Raw genomic sequence first — 22,827 nt, 5'->3', positions numbered from 1 at the left:
CCGCACACCTCCCCCCCCCCCATAGCTAGCAATCCAAAACAGTCCAGTGGAGCCTGAGTGGTGGGTGTTGCCTTCTGACACACTTCTGGTGAATTATGCTAATGAGCTCCTGCACTTCTTTTTCTACTAATTGACCCCTGCTGATTCTGCTTCTGCACCTGAAGTCTTGGCAGCAGGGACTTTGCTCCCTCCAACCTTGCCACTCAGAGTCATGAGTGTTAGTGGGAATTTAGTCTGCCAGAAGGCAGTTGATGGTCATAATCTGAATCTTGCAGAGGGTTAGGAAGTGCGTGAATACCGCAAGACCGATCCTTAGCAGAAAGAAATATCAGGGCATGATTCCAAAAACTGGAAGAAGCTCATTGCACTAATGGTAGAATGTGTTTATAATTCTTGGCTTTGTCACCCAAGCGTAGTACTGCTTAAATACATGAGTATACCGGATAGCCCAGTCTTCTCAGATCTCAGAAGCAAAGTGCACTCAGCCCTGGTTGGTATTTGGATGGAAGACCACCGAGGCAGGCAATGGCAAATGGCACCGAGGCAGGCAATGGCAAATCACCGCTGAATGTCTCTTGCCTTGAAAACCCCATTAGGGGTTGCCATAAGTCAGATGTGACTTGTCGGCAAACCCCCCCCCCAATTATAGCTTTGGAGTCCTGGGAAATGTGACAGCTGATATTTATGAGTGTTGACTTTTCCATAGCAAATAAACACATGCCATCCTAATAATAGTTCATGTTCTTCTAACGTTAATAGTCTGGTATTTTCTAATGTAATCCATCCCTTTAACCACGTCAGTGATGATGCACTATAGTATAACAGCCAATCTGGTAATGCAAATCCTGCTCTTTCTTTTGCATCTTGTAATGCCTTCAATTTTATTCTTGGTTTTTTGTTCTGCCATATAAATTGGTATTCTGATATTCTTCCCATACCTTCAGTAAGGATCTTCTGATAAAATGTTGTTTAAAATTTTTAATGCTATTTAATGATGTTATTTAAATGCTATATAGAGACAGAATAAAATCACCTTCCATAACAGTACTTTAAAGATTAAATCATAAAGGTTCTTTCCAGGGGAGGACAGGCTATCATGAGTAATGGACAGAACTTTTGTCCTTAGGAAAGAAATATTTATTTTTTTGATCCAGGGGAAAAAAAATGCAGAGGAGAACCAGACTCCTGTTCCTTAATAGTCTGGTAGAACCAGAACTTGGTGAAGATGCCCTTCAGTTTGTACTATTTGAATATCTCCCTTCTGCCCCGATATTAAAGGTTGGAGGCCTGACCTCCTTTGCAAAGGTCACATTACCTCATCTCCCAGACCCTGAGCAATCTTCAGACTGTTCTTTATTTCAGCTAAATATTTCAGGTGAAACTGCATGTGTGGATTAAGTCAGTTTGAATGGATGAGGATGATCGGGGGCCTGGAGATCAAGGGCCCTACGAGAAAAGGCTGAAGGACTTGGGAAGGCTCAGTCTAGAGGAGAGGAGGCTGAGAGGGGACAGGATTGCCGTCACTTTGAAGGGCCGTCACTTAGAGGAGGGCAGGGAGCTGTTCCTGTTGGCAGCAGAGGAGAGGACTCGCAATCATGGGTTTAAAATAAGGGCAGGAAGGTTACCAGCTAGATACTAAGGAAAACTTTTTGATAGTCAAGAGTTGTGCCACAGTGGAATCAGCTGCCTTGGGAGGTGGTGAGCTCCCCCTCCCTGGCAGTCTTTAAGCAGCGGCTGGACAAACCCTTGTCAGGGGTACGGTGGGCTGGTCCTGCACTGAGCAAGGGGTTGGACTAGATGGCCTGTAGGGCCCCTTCCAACTCCGTGATTCTATGAATTTATGAACACGTGTGACCATAATGATCTGGAGATGATTTGAATGCTTTGGGGTTCCAAATGATGTTATCAGCTTACTTTGACGACCGGTGCGGTTGTGCTCTGGGGTTGGGCCACCAGTGCTGCTGCTTTTCTTGGGGGGGGGGGGCAGGACAGGGATGACTGTCCGTGGCCCCAGCAGGAGATTTCTCTCTGCCCTTCTGATCCTTTGCAGGGGCTGGTGTGGGAGGGGGCTGTGGGTCAGTGGTTGGAGCCTCTGTTTGGCATGCAGGAAGTCCCAGGTTCAATCCTTGGCATCTCCCGTTGAAAGGACCAGGCAGCGGGTGATGTGAAAGACCTCAGCCTGAGACCCTGGAGAGCCACTGCCAGTCTGAGTAGCCAAGACTGACCTCGAAGGCCCAGTTCAGTGCAAGGCAGCTTCACACGCTCATGCCTGGGTGTGTCATAATCTCTGCTGTGTTATCCGACACATGCACAATGGCATTATTCACTGCAGCAGCCTAGGTCCGTAGAAGAGGCCTTCAGACTGTAGGTACAAACGATATAAGAGTGAAATAATGTAGGCATGCTTGGTGTTTCCCTGCGAGGATCTTTACCCTTTGATTCTTATGTAAGATCATTTTCATTCTGCCTGGGTGTTATATTTAAATCATAGTGTGATGCCAGTGGTCATAACCAGGAAATGGTTAACTAGAGGAACCGTCTGTGGATGTGTCAGGCTGGTGTTCTCCCAGTGGCACATGCGCTTCCCATCATCATTCCAAGGATCAATCGATTGGTTGATGTCTACCGCACGTTTCTCCCCAGTGGGCACCTAACTCTTTTGGCCTACAGAGGAATTTGGAGGGGGGTTGTTTTCTTTTAAATATGGTTTTTCATGTTCATGTGACTCCAGAACAGGTGTCTGGACCTACGGGACCACCTTTCCCCGTATATACCCCAGAGAGCACTACAGTCTGGGTCTCAAAATCAGTTGACCCTCCCTGACCTGAGGGAGGCCAGGCTAGCTATTACCAGGGCTGGGGCCTTTTCAGTGGTGGCCCCTACCTGGTAGAACGAGCTCCTGGAGGAGATCAGGGCCCTGCGGGACCTTTCACAGTTCCGCAGGGCCTGCAAGATGGAGCTCTTCCGCCAGGCATTTAATTAGGGGCCGCTGCTGCTGTAGAGCCCTGGCCCGTGGGTTTTAACATCGAGCTGATTACGAGCAGAAACATCTGAGAACATCAGGACAGTGGAAATCTATTCTGACAATAGGCCATCTAAGTTAATTTTTAACTGCCGCCAGCACTTTATGTTTGTATTGGTTTTTACTTGTGGTGTTTTAAACTATTGTATGATTTTAATCTGTATTAATGTTGTGCGGACGCCGCCCTGAGCTGATAACATTCGATACTAAATAAATAAAAATAAATAAATATTCGGACATTACCTGTTCCGCTCCAAACAGTAGATGACTCTAAAATAGCTCCCTTGTACTGAGTCAGCCCTTGTCGCCTGCTTTCGTCTGTTCTGGCTGACAGTGGCCGTCTGAGGCCTCAGAGGTTTTTACTTCACCTCAGTTCTCCCCCCCTGAGTTTTTTTCTTTCTTTCTCGCTGGAGGTGCCAGGGACAGGAGCAGTGCAGGCAGAGCATGTACCCTGCCACTGAATCACGCTCCCTCTTTCTTTCCTTTGAATCAAGACGTAGTAGAGTAATCTTTGCTTTCTTCGCAGGAATCCCTGTGGCCTTTCTTGTTTGGGATGATCGTTGTTCCGTCAGTCATTCAAGTTTTGATCTTGCCTTTTCTTCCAGAAAGTCCTCGCTACCTGCTGCTTGAAAAGCATGACACAAAAGCAGCAGAGAAAGGTAAACTGTTGTATTGTTGTTCACTGTGATTGTAAGTGTGATCCCTGTGGCTTAAAAAACTGAGCACTCTGGGTGCACATGTCTCTCTGCTTTTCAGTGTCTTCCCCCCTGTTAGCTTCTGGGTTTCACAATACGAAAAAATGCCTGAGAATGGAAACACGGCAGGGAGCAAGACACCTGCATCCTGATGGACTTGGCCAAATTGTTTATCTGTGTATGGCGTGGCTCACAGGAAAGTACAAAAATACAGACAATGAAACACAGCAAAGAACAGTCATAATAAAATATTACAACCGCACAATAATACAGAAACAATCCGTGTTAAACAAAATAGCATTAGCCCCACAAAACTTGAGCAATTCCACAGATAAACTCTAATATCAGTGGAGCTCAGTCAGCAAGGCTTGCCTCCAGAGATCAACTAAAATAAGTTGGTCTTGCACAGTTTCCTGAACTGAGCCAGAGGGGCACCCTGGGTCCCTCACGCATGCCCTGACACTGGGCTCTCCCACATTCTCATTTTCCCTGCTTGTGTGTTCCCGTTGCTTCTTTTTTCCCGTTTCTGCATGTGTTTTGCTCCCTCTAGTCGTTGATTCAATAGTACATCGCTGTGTGTCCAGCATAAAAACCTGCAGTATAAATCTGCAGGGAGACATGCCAGACATAAAGCAGTGCAATATCCAGTTAACCACTAGAGGGAGCAAAACACATGCAGAGCGGACCCCCCCTCTCCCAAGCAGCAGGAACACACAAGCAGGGGAAATGAGAAGGCCTTTGGATCAGTCAGAAAAAGAAGAAGAAGAAGAGATTGGATTTATACCCCGCCCTTCACTACCCAAAGGTGTCTCAGAGCGGCTTACAAACTCCTCTCCCTTCCTCTCCCCACAACAGACACCCTGTGAGGTAGGCGGGGCTGAGAGAGCTCTTGATAGAAACTGCTCTTTTTCAAGGACAGCTGTGCCAGAACGGTGGCTTGCCCAAGGTCATCCATTAGGTGCAAGTAGAGGAGTGGGGTAGAGCTGCGGTGGCTCAAGTGGTTAAAACGCTGAACTGCAGGCTGTGGAACGTCAGTAATTCAGCAGTTCAAGACCCAGGTGCCGCAAGATGGAGTGAGCTCCCGTCTCTAGTTCCAGCTCCTGCCAACCTAGCAGTTCGAAAGCAAGAAATTGCAAGTAGATAAATAGGTACCACTTCGGTGGGAAGGTAACAGCGTTCTGTGCACCTTGGTGTTTAGTCATGCCGGCCACATGACTACGGAAACATCTTTGGACAGCGCTGGCTCTTCGGCTTTGAAACGGAGATGAGCACCGCAACCCTAGAGTCGGATTCGACTGGCTTTCGAGCAAGGGAACCTTTACCTTTACCTTTTAGAGGGGTGGGGACTCAAACCCGGTTCTCTCAGATTAGAGTCCGCACACTTAACCACTACACCAAACTGGCTAGTTGTACCTCCCCAAAGGAGGGAACCTCCAGCAGGGGGACAGGCAGACCGTAGCTGGTAAGTGGGCCTGTATGGGCAGGTGCAGTCCTTCAGATTACCCAGTGGTTTCCGTGCAGGTTATTTGTGCATCGTTGTAGGCTCAGTTGCACAGGCACGTCAAATGCTGCTCCTTCCTTCAGAGCCAGAGGCGCAAGTGTAGCCACACCATTTGGGGAGTGTGCTGGTTTCTGATGTGGTCACCAGTGTAGCACACGGCTCTTGTCTTCCCAGTAGGCAAGGTGAGGAGGCAGATTTGGGGGTAGCGTTAAAGCATAGAAAATTGCCCGTGATTTGGTTTCCTCCTACAGAGAGGGTGCCATTTGGATTTTCTGCTCAGGCACCAAAGGTCTTGGGATGTCTGTTTTGCTCAGGCTATTTGGTTTACATCTTTCTCCCACCGGTGCTGCCTTTAGCTCTGAGACCACATGATTCAGACAAGATCAGACTTGGAGCCAGTGTGGTGTAGTGGTTAAGAGTGGGGGACTCTAATCTGGAGAAAACCGGTGGGGGATTGATTCCCCACTCCTCCTCCTCCTCCTCCTCCTCCTCCTCCTCCTCCACATGATGCCTGCTGGGTGACCTTGGGCTAGTCACAGTTCTCTCAGAACTCGCTCACCCCCAAGGTGAGAGTTGTGGGGAAAGGAAGGGAAGGTGATTGTAAGCTGCTTTGAGACTCCTGAAGGTCGAGAAAAGTAAGGTATAAAAACCAACTCCTCTTCTTCTCCTGGAAAGTGATGCACTAGTCTTCAAGGGATGGAACCAGGTGAGAGTGGGGGGTGCTGTGGGAATGCCGTGGGATGAAGCCACCACAAGGCGACCTCCGTGCTGCTTGGTGAATGCACAGATCCGCTCGGACTAGCCAGCCCCTCCCTGGCCGTGACTTAATCCTTGAAATGGGTGACAGAGGATTGCTTTTCTTGAGTCACTGCTTATATGATCACGAAGGACTGCTTTGAAAGCTGCTCTTTTGAAGAAAAGGAAATGGGAGGGAAATGCTCTCAACAGCCATGAAATAAATCTTTTCAACAACTTGTTATGAGATTTCTAAAAAGGCAGTGACATCTTTAATAAACTTTTGGGACTTCATTGGAGCAGGCCTGTCAGACTCAGTTTCTAGCATGGACTCCTTGGAACGGAGCGAAGAGGAAAGTGGATGGTGGTTGCCCTGGAGGCCTTTTGGCACTCACACCAGCTACTCCCAGCACCGGCACCGGAGTCTCACCTGAGGGGACCCAACTGTGGGAAGGACTGAAGCGGAGTCATGTGGAATTGACTGTCTCAGGTGGCTGGAAAGCAACAGCGAACCAGAGCAGGAACCAGAAGCCACACAGGAGGCTGCCCCGAAGTCAGTTTTGTGGGCTTTTCCTGGACCAGATCCTCACGAAGTGGATCCTGTGTAGCCCCCCGTTTTGCAAACCGTGGGTTGTGCCAAGACACAACACACATAGCTTGACCCAAAGCGTGTTTACTCAGAAGGAAGCCCAATGCTTTAAACTGGACATACTTCCTTATAAGTTTGTAAACGATGCAGCCGGAGGGCAGTGGATGGAAGGCAGAGCTGAACCGGCCGGTCTTTTTAGAGAGTGGGAAGTCTTATTCTGCTATGGTCAGGCCTCACCTGGAGTCCTGTGTCCAGATTTGGGCACCACATTTTAGGAAGGATGTTGAGAAGCTCGAGCATGCCCAGAGGAGGGCAACCAGGAGGGTGAGGGTGCTGGAATCCAAGTCTTACGAGGAAAGGCTGAATGAGTTGGGTATGTTTAGCCTGGGAAAGAGAAGGCTTAGAGGGGACATGATTGCAGTCTTCCAATATCTGAAGGGCTGTCATGTAGAAGATGGAGCGGATCTATTCTCTCTTGCTCCGGATTGCCAGACTAGGTCTAATGGGTGGGAATTACAAGGGAGCCGATACCAGATAAATATCAGGAGAAACTTCCTAAATGTTAGAGTGGTTGAGCAGTGGAACAGACTGCCTCGGGAGGTGGTGGAGGCTCCTTCACTGGACGTTTTGAAGTGGAGGCTGGATGACCATCTGTCGGGTATGTTGTAGGGCTATCTTTCGGCTATGCTCCTGCAGAGTACAGGGGGTTGGACTGGATGACCTGCAAGGTCCCTTCCAACTCTAACAACTCTAAGCCAAAGAGATGAGCCGGATGCATTACCACTAGAGTTGCCAACTCCAGGTTGGGAAATTCCTGAAGATTGGGGGTGGTGCCAGGGGAGGGAGCTCTGTGGGGTATAAGGCCGCAGTGTCCACCCTCCAGAGCAGCCATTTTCTCCAGGGGGACTGATCTCGGGGATCTGGGGGTCAGCTGTCATGCCAGGAGCTCTCCAGGCGCCACCTGGAGGTTGGCAAGACTAGTCACTACCCAGAACCCTCTGGCTCACGCAAATCTAGTTCCAGGCCTCATTTCCCCCGGGGTGACCCACACGGCGCCTGGGCTCTTCAGACTGCACAAGGAGGCTCAAGTGACTGAGGCCACTTTAATATGAACGCATTGTCTGATTTTTTTATTCAGGTTTGGTCCTGAACTGTTGTAGAAGCAAGGTGGGTTCACTTCAAAGAGGGCACTTTCAGAGAGGCTTTTAAGACTGTATGCACAGCGCATTTGGATCAGGTTTTGAGTTTCATACCGTGTCCTATTTTCCCTTGGCAGCTCCCCTTCGCAGTATTGTTTATATCAAAAAACTTCCCTTTTTAAAAAAACATACAAATTGTCGAAACGGGCTGGAAGAATAAAGTGGCTCATTATGAAGTGCTACAAACGGTTGAAATAGTCATCTGCAGTGATTCGGAAATGCAGCCAGATTAAAAAGCACTCAAGAAAAGAATTTTTAAAGAAGATCAACCCTTAGTAAAACAAGAAAAAAGGACAACAAGGCTTGCCCTTTAAGTTGTCTGAAATGAAAAAATGAACCATTTGCCATAAAAATCGGCAACAGTTTAAGGAGCCTGAAATGCAAAGAAACTCTAAGTCTCCCTCAGATACCCTAAAAATTCCCTCCACCTCGAGGCGCCTGGAGCCACAGTAAAAGAAGGTGTGACGGAGAAGAGTACCCATCTAGCTTCTCATTCATCTGCTAGTTTCCTTCATTCAGGGGTTTCCTTTTGGGACAGATGAGTCCTGTGAGCCCCCATCTGCATTCTGTCATGGTACAGTCCCGACACAGGTTTACCACCTCCCTGGGCACGAGGCCAGTTGCGACAAGCTTGTGTCATGGATGTCAATGGATCTTAGCGGAGATCAGCCTTAGCTGTGTTAGGGCCATGGTTTTGATGACCTGGTGAATAACAGAAAGCTCATTCCTAAAGGTGGCACATTTCTGCCAATAATAACCTCTCAGGAAAACTGAGGGCCGGTCAGACACTTTGCCTGCTGTTACCACCTGCTGATGCTGCAGTGCTACTGACGGCAAAGGTAGGAGATTGGGGGGGGGAGGGTCACCGTGTTGGTCTGAAGCAGCAGAACAAAGTTTGAGTCCACCAGTGGCACCTTTCAGACCACCAGAGTTTTATTTCCCCCCCACAACCTTTATTGGCATATATCAGAATACAGGTAGAAGCAATAAACAGATAGGGAGGTAACAAGGAAAAATGAGTCAATCATATGCAACTAGACATTATGCAATCAATCCTTGATTACCAGACTTAGAAATAAGGCTACCTTTTCAGTTATTTTGAGTGATGAATCATTCAGAAGATGGTGCGCACCTTCAAAGCATCATAAGAACATAAGAGAAGCCAATGTTGGATCAGGCCAATGGCCCATCTAGTCCAACACTCTGTGTCACACAGTGGCCAGAAACACCAGATGCCATCAGGAGGTCCATCAGTGGGGCCAGGACACCAGAAGCCCTCCCACTGTTGCCCCCCCCAAGCACCAAGAATACAGAGCATCACTTGCCCAAGACCGAGAGTTCCTATCCATACCTTGAGGCTAATAGCCACTGATGGCCCTCTGCTCCCATATGCTTATCCAGTTCCCTCTTGAAGCTGGCCATGCTTGTAGCCACCGCCCCCTCCTGTGGCAGTGAATTCCATGTGCTCATCACTCTACATCCGGCCACCCTATCTTATTAGATGAACAAAGTTTTATTCTGGCTATAAGCTTTTGTGTGCACGCACACTTCTTCAGGTAGATCGAGGTGGGCAGCTGTGCTGGTCTGAAGCAGAAGGACAAAGTTTGAGTCCAGACTGGGCACCTTGAAGACCTACAAAGTTTTATTCCTGGTATAATCTTTCAGCATGCACACGAAAGCTTATACCCAGAATTAGGAAGAAGAAGAAGAAGAAGAAGAGATTGGATGTATACCCCATGGCCCTTCACTACCCGAAGGAGTCTCAGAGCGGTTTACAAACTCCTTCCCCTCCCCACCACAGACACCCTGTGAGGTAGGCAGGGCTGAGTGAGCTCTGACAGAGACGGCTCTTTTTCGAGAACAGCTGTGGCAGAACTATGGCTTGCCCAAGGTCATCCAGCAGGTGCAAATGGAGGAGTGGGGAATCAAGCCTGGTTCTCCCAGATTAGAGTCCGCGCACTTAACCACGACACCAAACTTTGTAGGTCTTAAAGTTGCCACTGGACTCAAACAAAGAGGGTAGTAAGGCAGGTCGTGACAGCAGCCAGTGTGACAGCAAGAAAAAAAAATAAGCTATATGAAAAATGCTACATTCTTAGAAGTGAAACGTTTCAAAGGGTGGGGCCCCGTTCTCCAGCTAAGCCCCACAAATGGCTGCTCGGAGCAGCCAGGAGCCCCCAGCCATATGGGGAGGGGACTGGTGCCCCCTTCTGGACCAGCGCAGCCTCTGGTGGCAGCACAGTCCCACAGGTGGGATGGGCGTGTCACGCTGAGGGCAACAGAATGCCTTGATCTGGCCTGGTAGCCATCTTAGATGCTTATGCAGGTGAGATCTTGCGTGTCTGGGTGTGTGGGCGATGCCGCGCTCACCCTCCAGGGTCTGTGAAAAGAGGTTGTGGTCAGATCAGGACAGAAGTCTTGTGCAGGCCTGAGTAAGGAAAGGGGCTGTGGCTCCCCGAAAGAGCCCCCTGTTGTGCGTGCAATCAGTTCCCAGGCTCAGTCCCCGGCGGCGTCTCCAGTTCAAAGGGCCAGGCAGGAGGAGATGTGAAAGACCTCTGCTGGAGACCCTGGAGAGCGGCTGCCTGCCTGAGTAGACAATACGGAAGCTGATGGTCTGATTCAGTCTCAGGCAGCTTCATGTGTGTTCAAAAGGCTGTGTGAAGAAGGCTACATTGGGGTTGCCAATCTCCAGCTGGTGGCTGGGGATCTCCGGCCATTACAACGGATCTCCACGCAACAGAGATCAGTCCGTCTGGAGGAAATGGCTGCTTTAAAAGGTAGGCTCTATGGCACTATATAGCACTGACTCCCCCCCCCCAACCCCACCTACCTCAGGCTTCACCCCCCAAATCCGCAGGTATTTCCCAATGTGGAGCTGGCATCCCTACTACTATATACTGGGAGGGAAGCTGAAGAAGACCCTATAGAACGGGAAGGTCTGGGAGCTCTGAGACAGGCAGACGGAAGGAAAGTGGCTGAACAAGTAGTGGGTAGAGGAAGCTGTGGAGAGGGAGGTGGAACAGACAGCGTTTGGGGCTTTACTTTTCCCCAGGCTTTCACTGTTTGGGATTAGGAAAGAACAGGGGAGTTTTTATGCATTTTACAGGGTTATTTCCAATTTGGGTCTGCATTTTTTTATTTTGCGGTGTAAACGCATTGTAATGAGTAAAATGATAAGTATTTTTGAGACTAGAGACATGCTCTTTTTTAAAAAAACAAAGAAGTGGAAGAAAGAAATAAAACTGAGATTCTGGAACTGAAATCTCTGTCACTGCAGAACTGAGAAAGGCCGTTCGCTCCCCTCCACGTATACGTTGCACCAGCTGACTACATGCAAGAGAGCCAAACAGGCTGAAGATGTATAAAATATGTTGTGAATCAGTGCTAATTAATCCCCCCCCTCTTTCCCCCTTATGTTTAGCATGAGCGACAAACTCACTTTAAGCCATGCTTTCAAATCTTGGTTTGGAGGCATATTTGAATACCACAGCAAACAGTGGGGGGCGGGGGGGGGACACAATTGAAGGAGGGGAGGTCTGATCCAGTGGCACAGTCCCGTGCAGATGAGTTCATGATGGCAGGATGAAATCAATGCTCCTCGAAGTACCCCATGCTCGTCATTGCTTGTAAACCAGCTAACATTCTTTGGAGCTTTATGCCGACATCTCTGGCGCAGGCACATTGTCCTTTTGGTGCTGATGAATGCAGGTCCAGCTGTGGTTTTGACTCATTTTGGGTCACAGAGAAGTCATGCAGAGCACTCTGCTTCTGAGCTGCAGCAGCTGGCAGGATCTTCCCAGTTCTCAGAATACGGCCTGCCTTTAAGTCTTGCACTGTGCGCTGGGTAAGATGGAAAGGGAGGCGGGGGGGGGACGACCCCGACCTTGGATGGCTTTGTTCTCATGCTTCTCTTCCTAATAAGATAACAAGTACTGTGATTTCTATAAAGAAATCGGTTTCAACAGAGCCTGCTGAGCTAAGAATGGTTTTTAAAGGAAGCAGTCTGCAGTCTTAAGAAGAACCTCCGTGTGGGGATTTTGGTTGTAATTAAACCTTGGGGGTTTCTCCATGTAGCAGAAATAAATCCCAGCTGCTGAATGTACAAATACCTGTTACTAAATCAGCCTGCAGTCCACAGAATGTGAGTGGTTCTTAGACCACTTGGACTCCTGAGAGAGAGCTCCTCCGCCTGTGGCTCAGCCACTAACTGAAACTGAAAAAAAAAGGGGGGGGGGACTCAACCCAAGATATATCTGCGAACCAAGAGGATCAAGCGAACACTATATAAAAGTTTATAAAAATACAAATGTTTATTAAGGTGTACACATGTTAAAACATATTATGATTAAAAGAAAGAGTCTACATTTCAGACTTTTTAAAAGCTTTTCATATACAAATACACTTGACAGGTAAACACTTTTTCACTTAGGACCAAACGCATTTTGGCCCCTTTGGGCCTTCGTCAGAGGTCACTATTCTCTATATTACTCTGACACACATCCAAAATACACATATAAAAGGTTTGTGTGTGTGTGTGTGTGTATATATCTATATAACCAGATGTTGTTTCCTTATATGTTTTTAGTTATGCTACTAGCTTATGTGTTGCACCATAAATATAGCCATGCCAATTCTTCAAATTATTCTGGTATCAGAGATTTCATTGGTCTGGATGTGTGTCACCTCCATCAAAGGTAATGATCAAGTGTTCTTTTAATCATAATATGTTTTAACATGTGTACACCTTAATAAACATTTGTATTTTTATAATATGTGATATAGTGTTAGCTTGACCCTCTTGGTTCTCAGCTACTAACTAGTCTGTTTGGCCTTCCATTGGTTTATAATGTGATACTTCTGTTGAGTGTGGAAATATTGGAAAGAAATTTGGTACATGGGTTCAGGTTCAAATATTAGCTTGGTTTTCACACCTGTTGTCAGGCAGAACTGGATGCAAAATCTCCCTTGCAGGTGGAGCCACCGGAATGAGTTGATGAGCGCATTCAGGGCAGCATGGTGCATCCCCAAGTCCTCCCCCACAGCCCTTCCCCACATCTAATTTCCAGGTTATTAGAAAAGCTATAGAACAGAGTGGAAGCTTTGAACACTGAGGCCCAGGAGGGGGGGAGACAGTATACGAGTCCAGAACATTTTGAGCATATACACCAACCCCCACACGCAGCAGGGCCTCTCGAATACTGAGGTTCCCTATGATGTCTCAGTGGGCTTAGATGGGGCTAATGCTGCATGAGAAGCAGATTTGAACCTGTCAATCTCTTTATGTGTCTTATGCAAATACTGGTAATGTGGGGGGGGGGAATCAGAGAGGAACCCCCGCACACACATACGCGCATCCCAATCAGTGCAGGTTTTACGTACGTGCAAGCAGCTAGTTTAGAAGAAAGCACTTTTAGCCTGATGGGCAAACAACTTCAAAAGTATTGCTTTGGTGAATACCTTAGAATAACATCTTATTCATTCTTCATGTAAGGAGATAACAGAAATCTTGGCTCTGTCCTGACACCACAAGACGTCTTCTGATGCCCTCTGCGCCAAAGCCTCATCCCTTTAATAAAGGCTAGAATGACGTCTCTCTGTTTCCCCTCCGAAGTCCTTAGTACATTATGCCGCTTCATGGAGTGTCAACATTAGGCACTTTGACTGGCACTGCTGCTGCCTGTTCCTCAGAGGGCAAGAGGGTGCGGCGTATGTTTGTTATGTCACATCTTGTGCTGGGCTCAGGGGCCAGGGGAGAAGACTCTTCTTTCTGTGTCCGGACTAAGGGATCTTGGGATCTGGGCTGCTGGGCTGATCCAGCAAGAGGCAGAATTTGCTTCCCCAGGTTCCCCGGACTGTGCGTGCAGACTTCGGAAAACGTTCCCATGCCCAGCTGCCTTTTGACGGGCATTCGGATGTGGGGCAAATGATCACCGTGGACCCATGTGAACTGCATGCTGTCTTTGGGGGTAGCAGTTTTATGAGAGAACATATGCACTCCAGACTGCAGTCTCAGACTTCACATATGAGTGACCGTATCTAGATTGGGGCTTGTGTCTTCTTTGAAAATAATATGCAGTAACAGAGTTCTTTCTCCCATGTGCTAGATTATTTTTTAAAAATGTGCTGTAGTGACTGATCAAACACCTGTGTATGTTCTGAACTGGATGATTTAGCTCAGGCATGTCCAACTTCGAACAGGTAGTAATCTATTTTTTCCGGCCAAAAATGCTGGTGATCTACCACCATGAAAGTAAAGTTTCGAATTAGTTTCAAATTAGATTTTAACCCACTAAAGTTGGGTTCCACTGCCCCCTCCCCATTTATAATACACCTTCTGTCATTTACTGGTAAGCAAAAACAAAACAGAGAGACGAAAATCCAGAAAGAACTGTGAACATTTTTTATTTTTTATTGATTTTTAACTTTCTTTAACTGTCTCAATAACTTTCTTTAACTTTTATTCAGAGTTATTTGTGTTAAATGTAGGTCAAGTATTGATCCAGGCTGATCTTGCGCAATCTTTAAAACTTCGCTCTTGCTCATTAGTGAGACGTCTGAGCCTGCATTTCATCCGCCAGCTTTTTGAAGTTGGGTGAATATTGGTTGAGGGCCAGTCTCAGGGAATCCTGGAGATGTTCATCTGTCATGTTGGAACGCTGTGTACTCTTTGTCATTTTCAGATGGGAAAACGCAGATTCACACAAATAAGTTGAACCGAAACAGGAGTGTACAGCTTCACTGCATCTTCTAAGTTGGGAAATTTGTCTCTAGGCACTAGCTTCCAAAGCGATTCTTGCTCAGCACGGGGCTTGAGACCAAGTGGGGCTGGTGATCTACCTCTGACCCCTCCGCGATCTACTGGTAGATTGCAATCTACCTGTTGGACATACCTGATTTAGATGGATCAAGTTGTCCTTTGTGCTCTATGACCCCCGTTTTACAAACTGCCATCGCCCACCGCTCTGCAGCCCTCTGCGTTGACTTTGGGGACTGGCTTCCCACAATACTGCTCCTCATCTGGGGCTCTAGCAGCAGGAGTGTGGACACCAATGACATGGTGACATTTGTAAGAATCAGACTTCCAAATTAATTTGAGTGTGTTTGTGTGGCCCAGACTGGCACGAGCCATATGAAAACAGGATATGCAGTATTATCATAATACTATTTATTAATATCGAGTCTCAGCCTTTTGGCTGGGAAAGTTAGTTTATTTGAAAGCATTCTCTACTAAGTCAATCTTTTCTTATCGGTCTAATAATACTTATTAAGTTTAAGCACCTGTACTTGAATACCATGTTCCACATTTTCTTCACGTTGCCACAGAACTGTGGCTTTTGTGAAGCCTCATCTGCCAGCCAAACGTAACTGTAAGTTAATACAGAAGGAAAACTCTGCAACAGTTTCTATTACTTTAGGAGGGAGGGGGAAAAATACATGAAAATGAAGTGTGTAATGGTTGTGAACAATGCTCCCTCTAAGCTGTGGAGTCTTGTGAACAAAAAGTCTACTTTGTGAGCTACTGGCATTAAAGTTGTGAGCGAGCAATTTGGCTGCTGCATAAATTAGTTTGCTCTGGAGCCCTCCTTCTTGAGCCGAGACAAAAATGTGTGAGCTGGAGGCTAAAAAGCTGTGAGCTAGCTCACACTAACTCAGCTTAGAGGGAACACTGGTTGTGTCTATTGGTGACACCCATAGCTACCGGTTGCATTCTAAACAGATGTGTGAATTGTCGGTTTGCAGCATTTCAGACCTTCCTTGGGAAACCCGATGTGTCGTACGAAGTCGAAGAAGTTTTGGAAGAGAGTCGGGTGCAGAGGAACGTCAAAGTGGCCTCAATCATCCAGCTTTTGAGAGACTCCAGCAAACGCTGGCAGGTCTTGACAGTCGTCGTCACCATGGCCTGCTACCAGCTCTGTGGCCTGAATGCTGTGAGTATCCACCTGCAGGGTTCCATTGGGTCAGCTGAGGAGTGGGACACACAACGTTTACCAGGTTGTGTGCTGAGGGTTGTGTGCTGAACTGTTCTCCCGAGAGCCCTTTCGGAACCAAGTCCAGGAGGCCACCCCTCCCCCACTCTGCATGGAGCCTCATTTGAAAAATGCTTGATTTAGAGGCATTCCCTCCAAATCCCAAGACTCAGCTTCACTTCCTCGAATTTAGGCTGCCAAGGGAAGCCCAACAAAGGGGAGGCCTTTTCATACGGCCTATAGTCCTGTGAGCATACTTGGAAGAAGTGTTTGTTGCCACCAGAAGTGTGGGAGATGGCCTCAGTGGACTGAAGCAGGAAGCCTCAGGGATTTCATTTCTTGTGCTTCTTGGTGGGAGCGGCTTACCCTCCATCATTTCACAGATCAACTTAGGGACACGCTTGTCTCCTTTTGTCACACTGTGGGCGATTTTTCACTAGAGCTGCCTCGCAGCGCAGCGCCGTTTGTCCCAACACAAACATGTCACACCCGAGGCTGCGGGGCTGCATTTGACCCGCAGCTTCGCCAGATTTCCTCCGCAGTTTCATGATCCTCAAAAACCAGGATCACGAAACTGCGGAGGAAATCGGGCGAAGCCACGAGTCAAAATGCAGCCCCGGAGCTTCGGGTGTGAAATTGACATGTTTGTGTCGGGGCAAACCGCGGCTGTGCTGCGAGGCCGCTCTAGTGAAAAATCGCCCTGTGAATCACTTTGAAGGCTCTTCAGCCTTTGCTACGTGCTATAATCGCCACAGGTTTGAAAGCTGGGAAGGTGACCCTTCTTTCCATGAGATGCAATGCAAGGCAAGCATAATTTGTCCTTCAGCCATGTTATCCACAGTTCAAAACAGTCCTCTGCAGCTGTGGTTGTGTGAATTGGCAATCTGTGAGTTAGAGGCTTGGTGTCTCCACCAGAGCAATTAGATCTCTAGCAATCCTGGAATGGTGGTTGAAACCTGAAGAGAGGCAATGGTAGCCCCTCACAGTCACGTGTGTGGGCATGTCCTCCAAGGACAGACACTGACGTAGAACATTTGTCTGTCACCTTTCTGCCCGGTCAGGGCCCTGGAGGCGATGAATAATTAAACAATATGTTAGGAATCAACTTATGAAAACAGAACGTAAATAAAACCAGCAATTAAAAACAAAGAGGAAAGAGAGAGGGTGATGGTACCCTGAATAGAACAGAGAAGTCTTCACCTGGAGGACAATTGGCAGCGGGTGGGTGGGTGGGAGAATGAATTTCCCTGGGGAAGAACTTCCATAATTTTGCTGACATGACTGAGAAGGCGCTTTCTTTGGCTGCCAGTGCCGCCCATCTAGCCTCCGGTGCCAGGCACCCAAAGCAGGGCTGGAGATACCAGAAAACAGGGACTGTCCCTGAGAATTACGGCCAGTTGGAGAACACGCAATGGATGTTTCTCTGAAAGTCCACACGCACATCCAGGCCTCTGCAGCCACCAGCCCTGAGTTCTGCTTCCTGCTCCCCAAAGGGGGCAGCAGAGGGCTCAGGTGGCAAGCAAAGCCTGTGTCAGGCTTCCTTAGTCAGGTCACACCACACAGGGCTTCATAGGAAGATAACTGTTTATTGATGAATCCAGTACTAAAGAACACGTGTACAGCTTGTGTCAGGAATGGCTGTCAGTACTAGGGCCTCTGACTTATACTAAAATCAAACATGCCCCCCAAGTAGTAGGAGCCAATAGATATATCTCATGCGCACGGGGAAAGCAAGCGGGGAAAGCAAAAAAGCCGTTAACTTTCCCAGCCGAGTAAACTGCAGCTGGAGCATCCACAAGGTCAAGCATAAGATAGCAAACCGTTGGTGAGCCAGAAAGAGATGAAACAGCAAGAGGAGGGCACCCCTCCACATTCCAGAGCTATGACAGGGCTACCTGACAGCCTGTTCAGATCAGGCCCAAATTAAACACATTTGGAACCAGGTCAAGCCAAGTGGTTTGAGTTGGGCTTATTCTGAATTGGGTCTGAGGAACTTGCTCATCATTCGAATCATGAAATAAACACACGCTCTGTAGGTGTTTTTGAAACCTTCAAACTAATAACTCGGGGGCTGGTTGATAAGCTGAACGGAGAGATGCTTAATTGGGTCGGCCACAGTGAATGTCACGCTCAGTTGAGTGTCCCACGGCTTGACAGACTGAGATGGGGAGGTGAGTGGTCCCTCCAGGGAGGCGGGGAGCTCTGAGCCTCTGCAGGCAGCAAACAATGACCTGTCCGGGGCAGCAGAACGGCCGCTGTGCTAAACGTGGCCTTGCAGATCCACAAAGCAAAACATGTCCTTGGAAGTCCCAGGAGAAGGTGCATCAGTGCTGCAATTGAGATGCAGTCAAGGGTGGGTCGTACCAGCCTGTGTCAAGCTTTTAAAGGCAAAATTTGGAAACAGAATGAAGGAGGAAGGGCAGGCTGCCTGTGAAGTTTCTGTAGCTTCTAAAGAGAGCGGGTGTGTGTACAAGTGCCGTCAAGTTGCAGCCAACTTCTGGTGGCCCCAGCAAGGGGCTTTCAAGGCAAGTGGTTACGCCGTGGCCTTCCTCGGCAGAGTCTCCCTTGGTGGTCTCCCTTCCAAATGCCGACCCTGCTTAGATTGGGCTATAGACCATACTGCTTTCCCTCCCCTCTAAGCAGAATAGAAACCAATTATTATTTCATTAACATTATTAGGCTTTTAAATGCTTTCTCAGATTAATTTTCATTATATTATCTTTTATCGTGTTCATGTTTTCTTTTTTTGGTTGTTATATTCTGGGTTTTTTTTTAATTTCGGTGTGAGACACGAAGGGCCCTTGGCACGGTGGTGGTTCATTGAGCCCCTGTCCAGGGGCCCTCAAGGGAGGAGGGCTGGAGGAGAAACTATAGCAGGGGAGGAGATGGGAGCTGAGTGGAAAGCAGGGGGTGGGGAATCTTCGAGCCATGAGTCGCCAGACGAGGCATCCTCTGTGCACCCATAGAATCATAGAATGTTAGAGTTGGAAGGGACCTTGCAGGTCATCTAGTCCAACCCCCTGCACTCTGCAGGAGCATAGCTGAAAGATAGCTCTTGATACCTACAACATACCCGAAAGAGGGTCGTCCAGCCTCCGCTGGAAAACGTCCAGCGAAGGAGCATCCACCACCTCCCAAGGCAGACTGTTTCACTGCTCAACCACTCTAACAGTTAGGAAGTTTCTCCTGATATTTAGCCGGTAACGACTCCCTTGTAATTTCCACCCATTAGATCTAGTCTTGCAGTCCACCGGCTCAGTCCGAATAGCCGGTGCAAAACAGTCCTCAGGTTATATGGAATCCTTTTGCACAGATTGACTTCTGTGTAGGGATCTGGAGTGGAAATAACCCTGTGGAAAAGGGAACCCGGTTACCTTCTCAGTAGTAATCTGTCAAGGCTGATGTTGTGACCATGCCTAATTAAGAACATAACTTCGAAATTGCTCGGTACGTGCTGGATGATAAAGGTATTTTTTTTAAAAAAAATATAGAAACCTGCCCCCTCCAAATCAGTTATTGCTTGTCAAGAATGACTAGTTTCTACCCTGAACTTCTTGCAGTATCACTGGTAAGAGTTAATTATGTGTTCCTGACACACCGCCTGCTGGGAATCAGATGGAAAATGCATTTTTATCACAGCGCTGGTAAACCTATCAAAGACCACCCCGCCACAAGTCCCGCTCCACAAGTATAGCTTTCTGCTAACTGCAGGATTTCAGTGCTAATGATGGGCTTGTGCTGCACCCTGTTGTGGATACTTTGCTGAGAGGAGACATGGAATTATCTTGTCACCTTCCCTCTTTAACAGCTCTGCATATAATTACACTCACAAGTGACAGGGAAAATGACATCCAGCACGAAATAAGGCAGCGTAGTCGAGTTCTGTGCTTGAAGAGCTGCAAAACAGCAGAGGAGGAGAGACGTTTCTGGCTTGGGGGGGGGAATGGGTGCCCTCGGCTGTGCTCGGAGGAACAATTGGAATGGAGGCGTGCTTGGTCACTGTTGGAGAGGCTCCTGGGCGGACGGGCTGAGGCGGCCTCCACAGGGATACGAGGTTTCTGTGCTTCCCTGTCCTTGCTGCCATGGATGCAGAGACATTTGCATTTTTCTATTTGTATTTATTTGTGTTTTTTTATAATCCACCTTTCTCGCAGGGGCTCAAGGCGGATTACATAGAGTGAGCCAGGACAGTCACAAAGAATGGGACATTCAGTAACTGATGCATTCAGATTTTAGAAGTCTCGAGCCACCAGAAAGAACTGAAGTGTAGCATACGTATCCACAGGACACATTAAGCTGCACAGAAATGACATACATAGGATCCTACTTACAGTAAGAAGAAGAAGAGGAGATTGGATTTATGCCCCGCCCTTCACTACCCAAAGGAGTCTCAGAGCGTCTTACAAACTCCTTTCCCTTCCCCTCCCCACAACAGACACCCTGTGAGGCAGGTGGGGCTGAGAGAGCTCTGACAGAAACTGCTCTTTTTCAAGGACAGCTGTGTCAGAACTATTTACCCAAGGTCTTCCAGCAGCTGCGAGTGGAGGAGTGGGGAATCAAACCCGGTTCTCCCAGATTAGAGTCCGCACACTTAACCACTACACTAAACTGGCTAAACACAAAGTGTCAAGGACAGTCACAAAGAATGGGACATTCAGTAACTGATGCATTCAGATTTTAGAAGTCTCGAGCCACCAGAAAGAACTGAAGTGTAGCATACGTATCCACAGGACACATTAAGCCACACAGAAATGACATACATAGGATCCTACTTACAGTAAGAAGAAGAAGAGGAGATTGGATTTATGCCCCGCCCTTCACTACCCAAAGGAGTCTCAGAGCGTCTTACAAACTCCGTTCCCTTCCCCTCCCCACAACAGACACCCTGTGAGGCAGGTGGGGCTGAGAGAGCTCTGACAGAAACTGCTCTTTTTCAAGGACAGCTGTGTCAGAACTATTTACCCAAGGTCTTCCAGCAGCTGCGAGTGGAGGAGTGGGGAATCAAACCCGGTTCTCCCAGATTAGAGTCCGCACACTTAACCACTACACTAAACTGGCTAAACACAAAGTGTCAAGGACAGTCATTTATCATTTATCCATCAAATCTGTAAAACCATTTAATTCATGTTCCCATCGAGGTCTTAAGGCCAATTGGCTGTTCGACCAGAAAAGGCAGTATAACAGAAAAGTTATTGCCTTGTTGTGCAGTCCAACCCTGTGACCGGCACAGAAAAGCCCTCTTGAATAGTTCAGTTTCGCATAGTTTGCGGAATAAGAGGTTGGATTTATACCCGCCCTTCACAAGACAAAGGAGTCTCAGAGCAGCTTACAGTCTCCTTCCCCTCCTCACAGCAGACACCCCGTGAGGTAGGTGGGGCTGAGAGAGCTTTTTTGAGAACTGTCCTTGAGAGAACAGCTCTGAGAGAACTTATGACTGACCCAAGGTTACACCAGCAGCTGCATGCGGAGGGGTGGGGAATCAAACCTGGTCCTCCCGGATTAGAGTCCTAACCACTACACCAAACTGGCTCTCTGGAAGGCATTGCATTGGCAAGGGAGTGTTCGTGCAGGAGTTTGGTGCACATGTTCCTGTGCTGACTGCCGTTTCCCCACTGCACCACCCGAGGGCTATTATCGGTAGCTGGTGTTGTGCCACAGCCCAATAGCATTAAAGTGATCTGATGCTGTGATATTGTAGTTCCTCTGAATTTCCAGCTTAAGTGGATTTTTTTTTACAAAAAGAAAATATGTCTCTAGACCTCTATAAAAAAGTCCTGTAGTGGGGGGCGGGAATGGTAGCCATGAAGGGCTGTGAAAGAAAATGGCAACACTGTAGACATCTTCCCATCCAGACAGCTTGCTAACATGCTTGGGTTTTGCATTCTTTCCCAAAAGATCGTACCAAACCAGGTTTGAGAGAGAATGTTATGTCCCATTACTCTTCTTGGAGAGAGTAGTTTGGTGTAATGGTGTCAGGGTTCGATAGTCAGGTCACGTGACACAGCGCTTCATAAGAAGTATTCTGTTTATTGGTACACCGGGACTATGACAAGTGTACTGCTTGTGTCAGGAATGCCTGGGAACAGTATGGCACCCTGAATTATACTAGGATCAAACACCCCCCCTTTACAAGCTGAAGCCAAAAAGCAAAGCTCGCGCGCGCGGGGAAAGAAAGCGGGCAAAAAGCAAAAGCCATTGGTTCCCAGCAAAAGCCGACAACAGCTGGAACATCCCAAGGTCAAGAAAGTAGATAATACCCAGACAGTGGAATTCTGTATGTAGCAGGCAGAACAAGGTGGTTTCCCCCTCCACACATACCAGCAACATGGCACTGTTAACTGACAAGTGGTTAAGTGAATGGACTCTAATCTGGGAGAACCGGGTTTGATTCCCCACTCCTCCACTTGCAGCTGCTGGATGACCTTGGGCGAGCCATAGTTCTGGCACAGCTGTCCTTGAAAGAACAGTCCTTGAAGGAGCTCTCAGCTCCACCTACCTTACAGGGTGACTGTCTGTTGTGGGGAGGGGAAGGAAAAGGGAAAAGAGTTTGTAAGCCACTCTGAGTAAGGGTGGTGTACAAATCCAATCACCTCCTCCTCTTCTTCTTGTAATGCTTACAAATCCACTGGGAACTGGGCTGGGTTGAGAGACTGTAGTGAGTTTAATATTACCCAACTGTGGTGCTGGAGGGGAGTTTTACGGATCCTGTGGACCGCCAAAAAGACAAACAGTGGATTCTAGATCAAATCAGTTGAAGGCAGCAGGCAAAGAGGACCCAGCATGAGATGGATTGGGTCTATAAAGGAAGCCACAGAGGCCCTCGGTTTGCAGGACCCGAGCAAGGCAGTTAGTGCTCAGATGTCTTGGAGGTCATTAATTCATAGGGTCGCCATAAATTGGAAGAGACTTGAGGGGCCTGGATGCACTTTTCACAAACACCGCGATCTTTTTACAGCTGAACAGGGATTGGAACCAAGGGTCTTCTTAGAAATGTGACTGTTGAAAGCTGCCTTCTTGTTACAGATTTGGTTCTACACAAACGACATTTTCAAGGGAGCCGGGCTCAGTCCAGAGATGATCCCATACGTCACCCTGAGCACAGGCGGGATTGAGATTCTG

The 22,827-nt window shown here is 47.9% G+C and overlaps 1 protein-coding gene across 1 annotated transcript in view; it reads left to right on the top strand.

The window, feature by feature from the left end:
* The window catches only part of SLC2A9 (solute carrier family 2 (facilitated glucose transporter), member 9), a 176,432-nt gene that overhangs the window by 122,764 nt on the left and 30,841 nt on the right, over nt 1–22,827 (top strand). Inside the window, exons 7-9 of the mRNA XM_015421182.1 lie at nt 3,549–3,681; nt 15,482–15,669; nt 22,732–22,827. The exon at nt 22,732–22,827 is cut by the window's right edge and continues 10 nt beyond it. Coding sequence (XP_015276668.1) covers nt 3,549–3,681; nt 15,482–15,669; nt 22,732–22,827 — 417 coding nt within the window. The remainder of the gene's footprint in view (nt 1–3,548; nt 3,682–15,481; nt 15,670–22,731) is intronic.

This window comes from Gekko japonicus, unplaced genomic scaffold, assembly GCF_001447785.1.
Source record: "Gekko japonicus isolate JY-2015 unplaced genomic scaffold, Gekko_japonicus_V1.1 scaffold91, whole genome shotgun sequence".
Taxonomy (NCBI): Eukaryota; Metazoa; Chordata; class Lepidosauria; order Squamata; family Gekkonidae; genus Gekko; species Gekko japonicus.
Note: the sequence above shows the minus strand (reverse complement) of the source record. Positions and strands in the feature narration are given on the sequence as shown.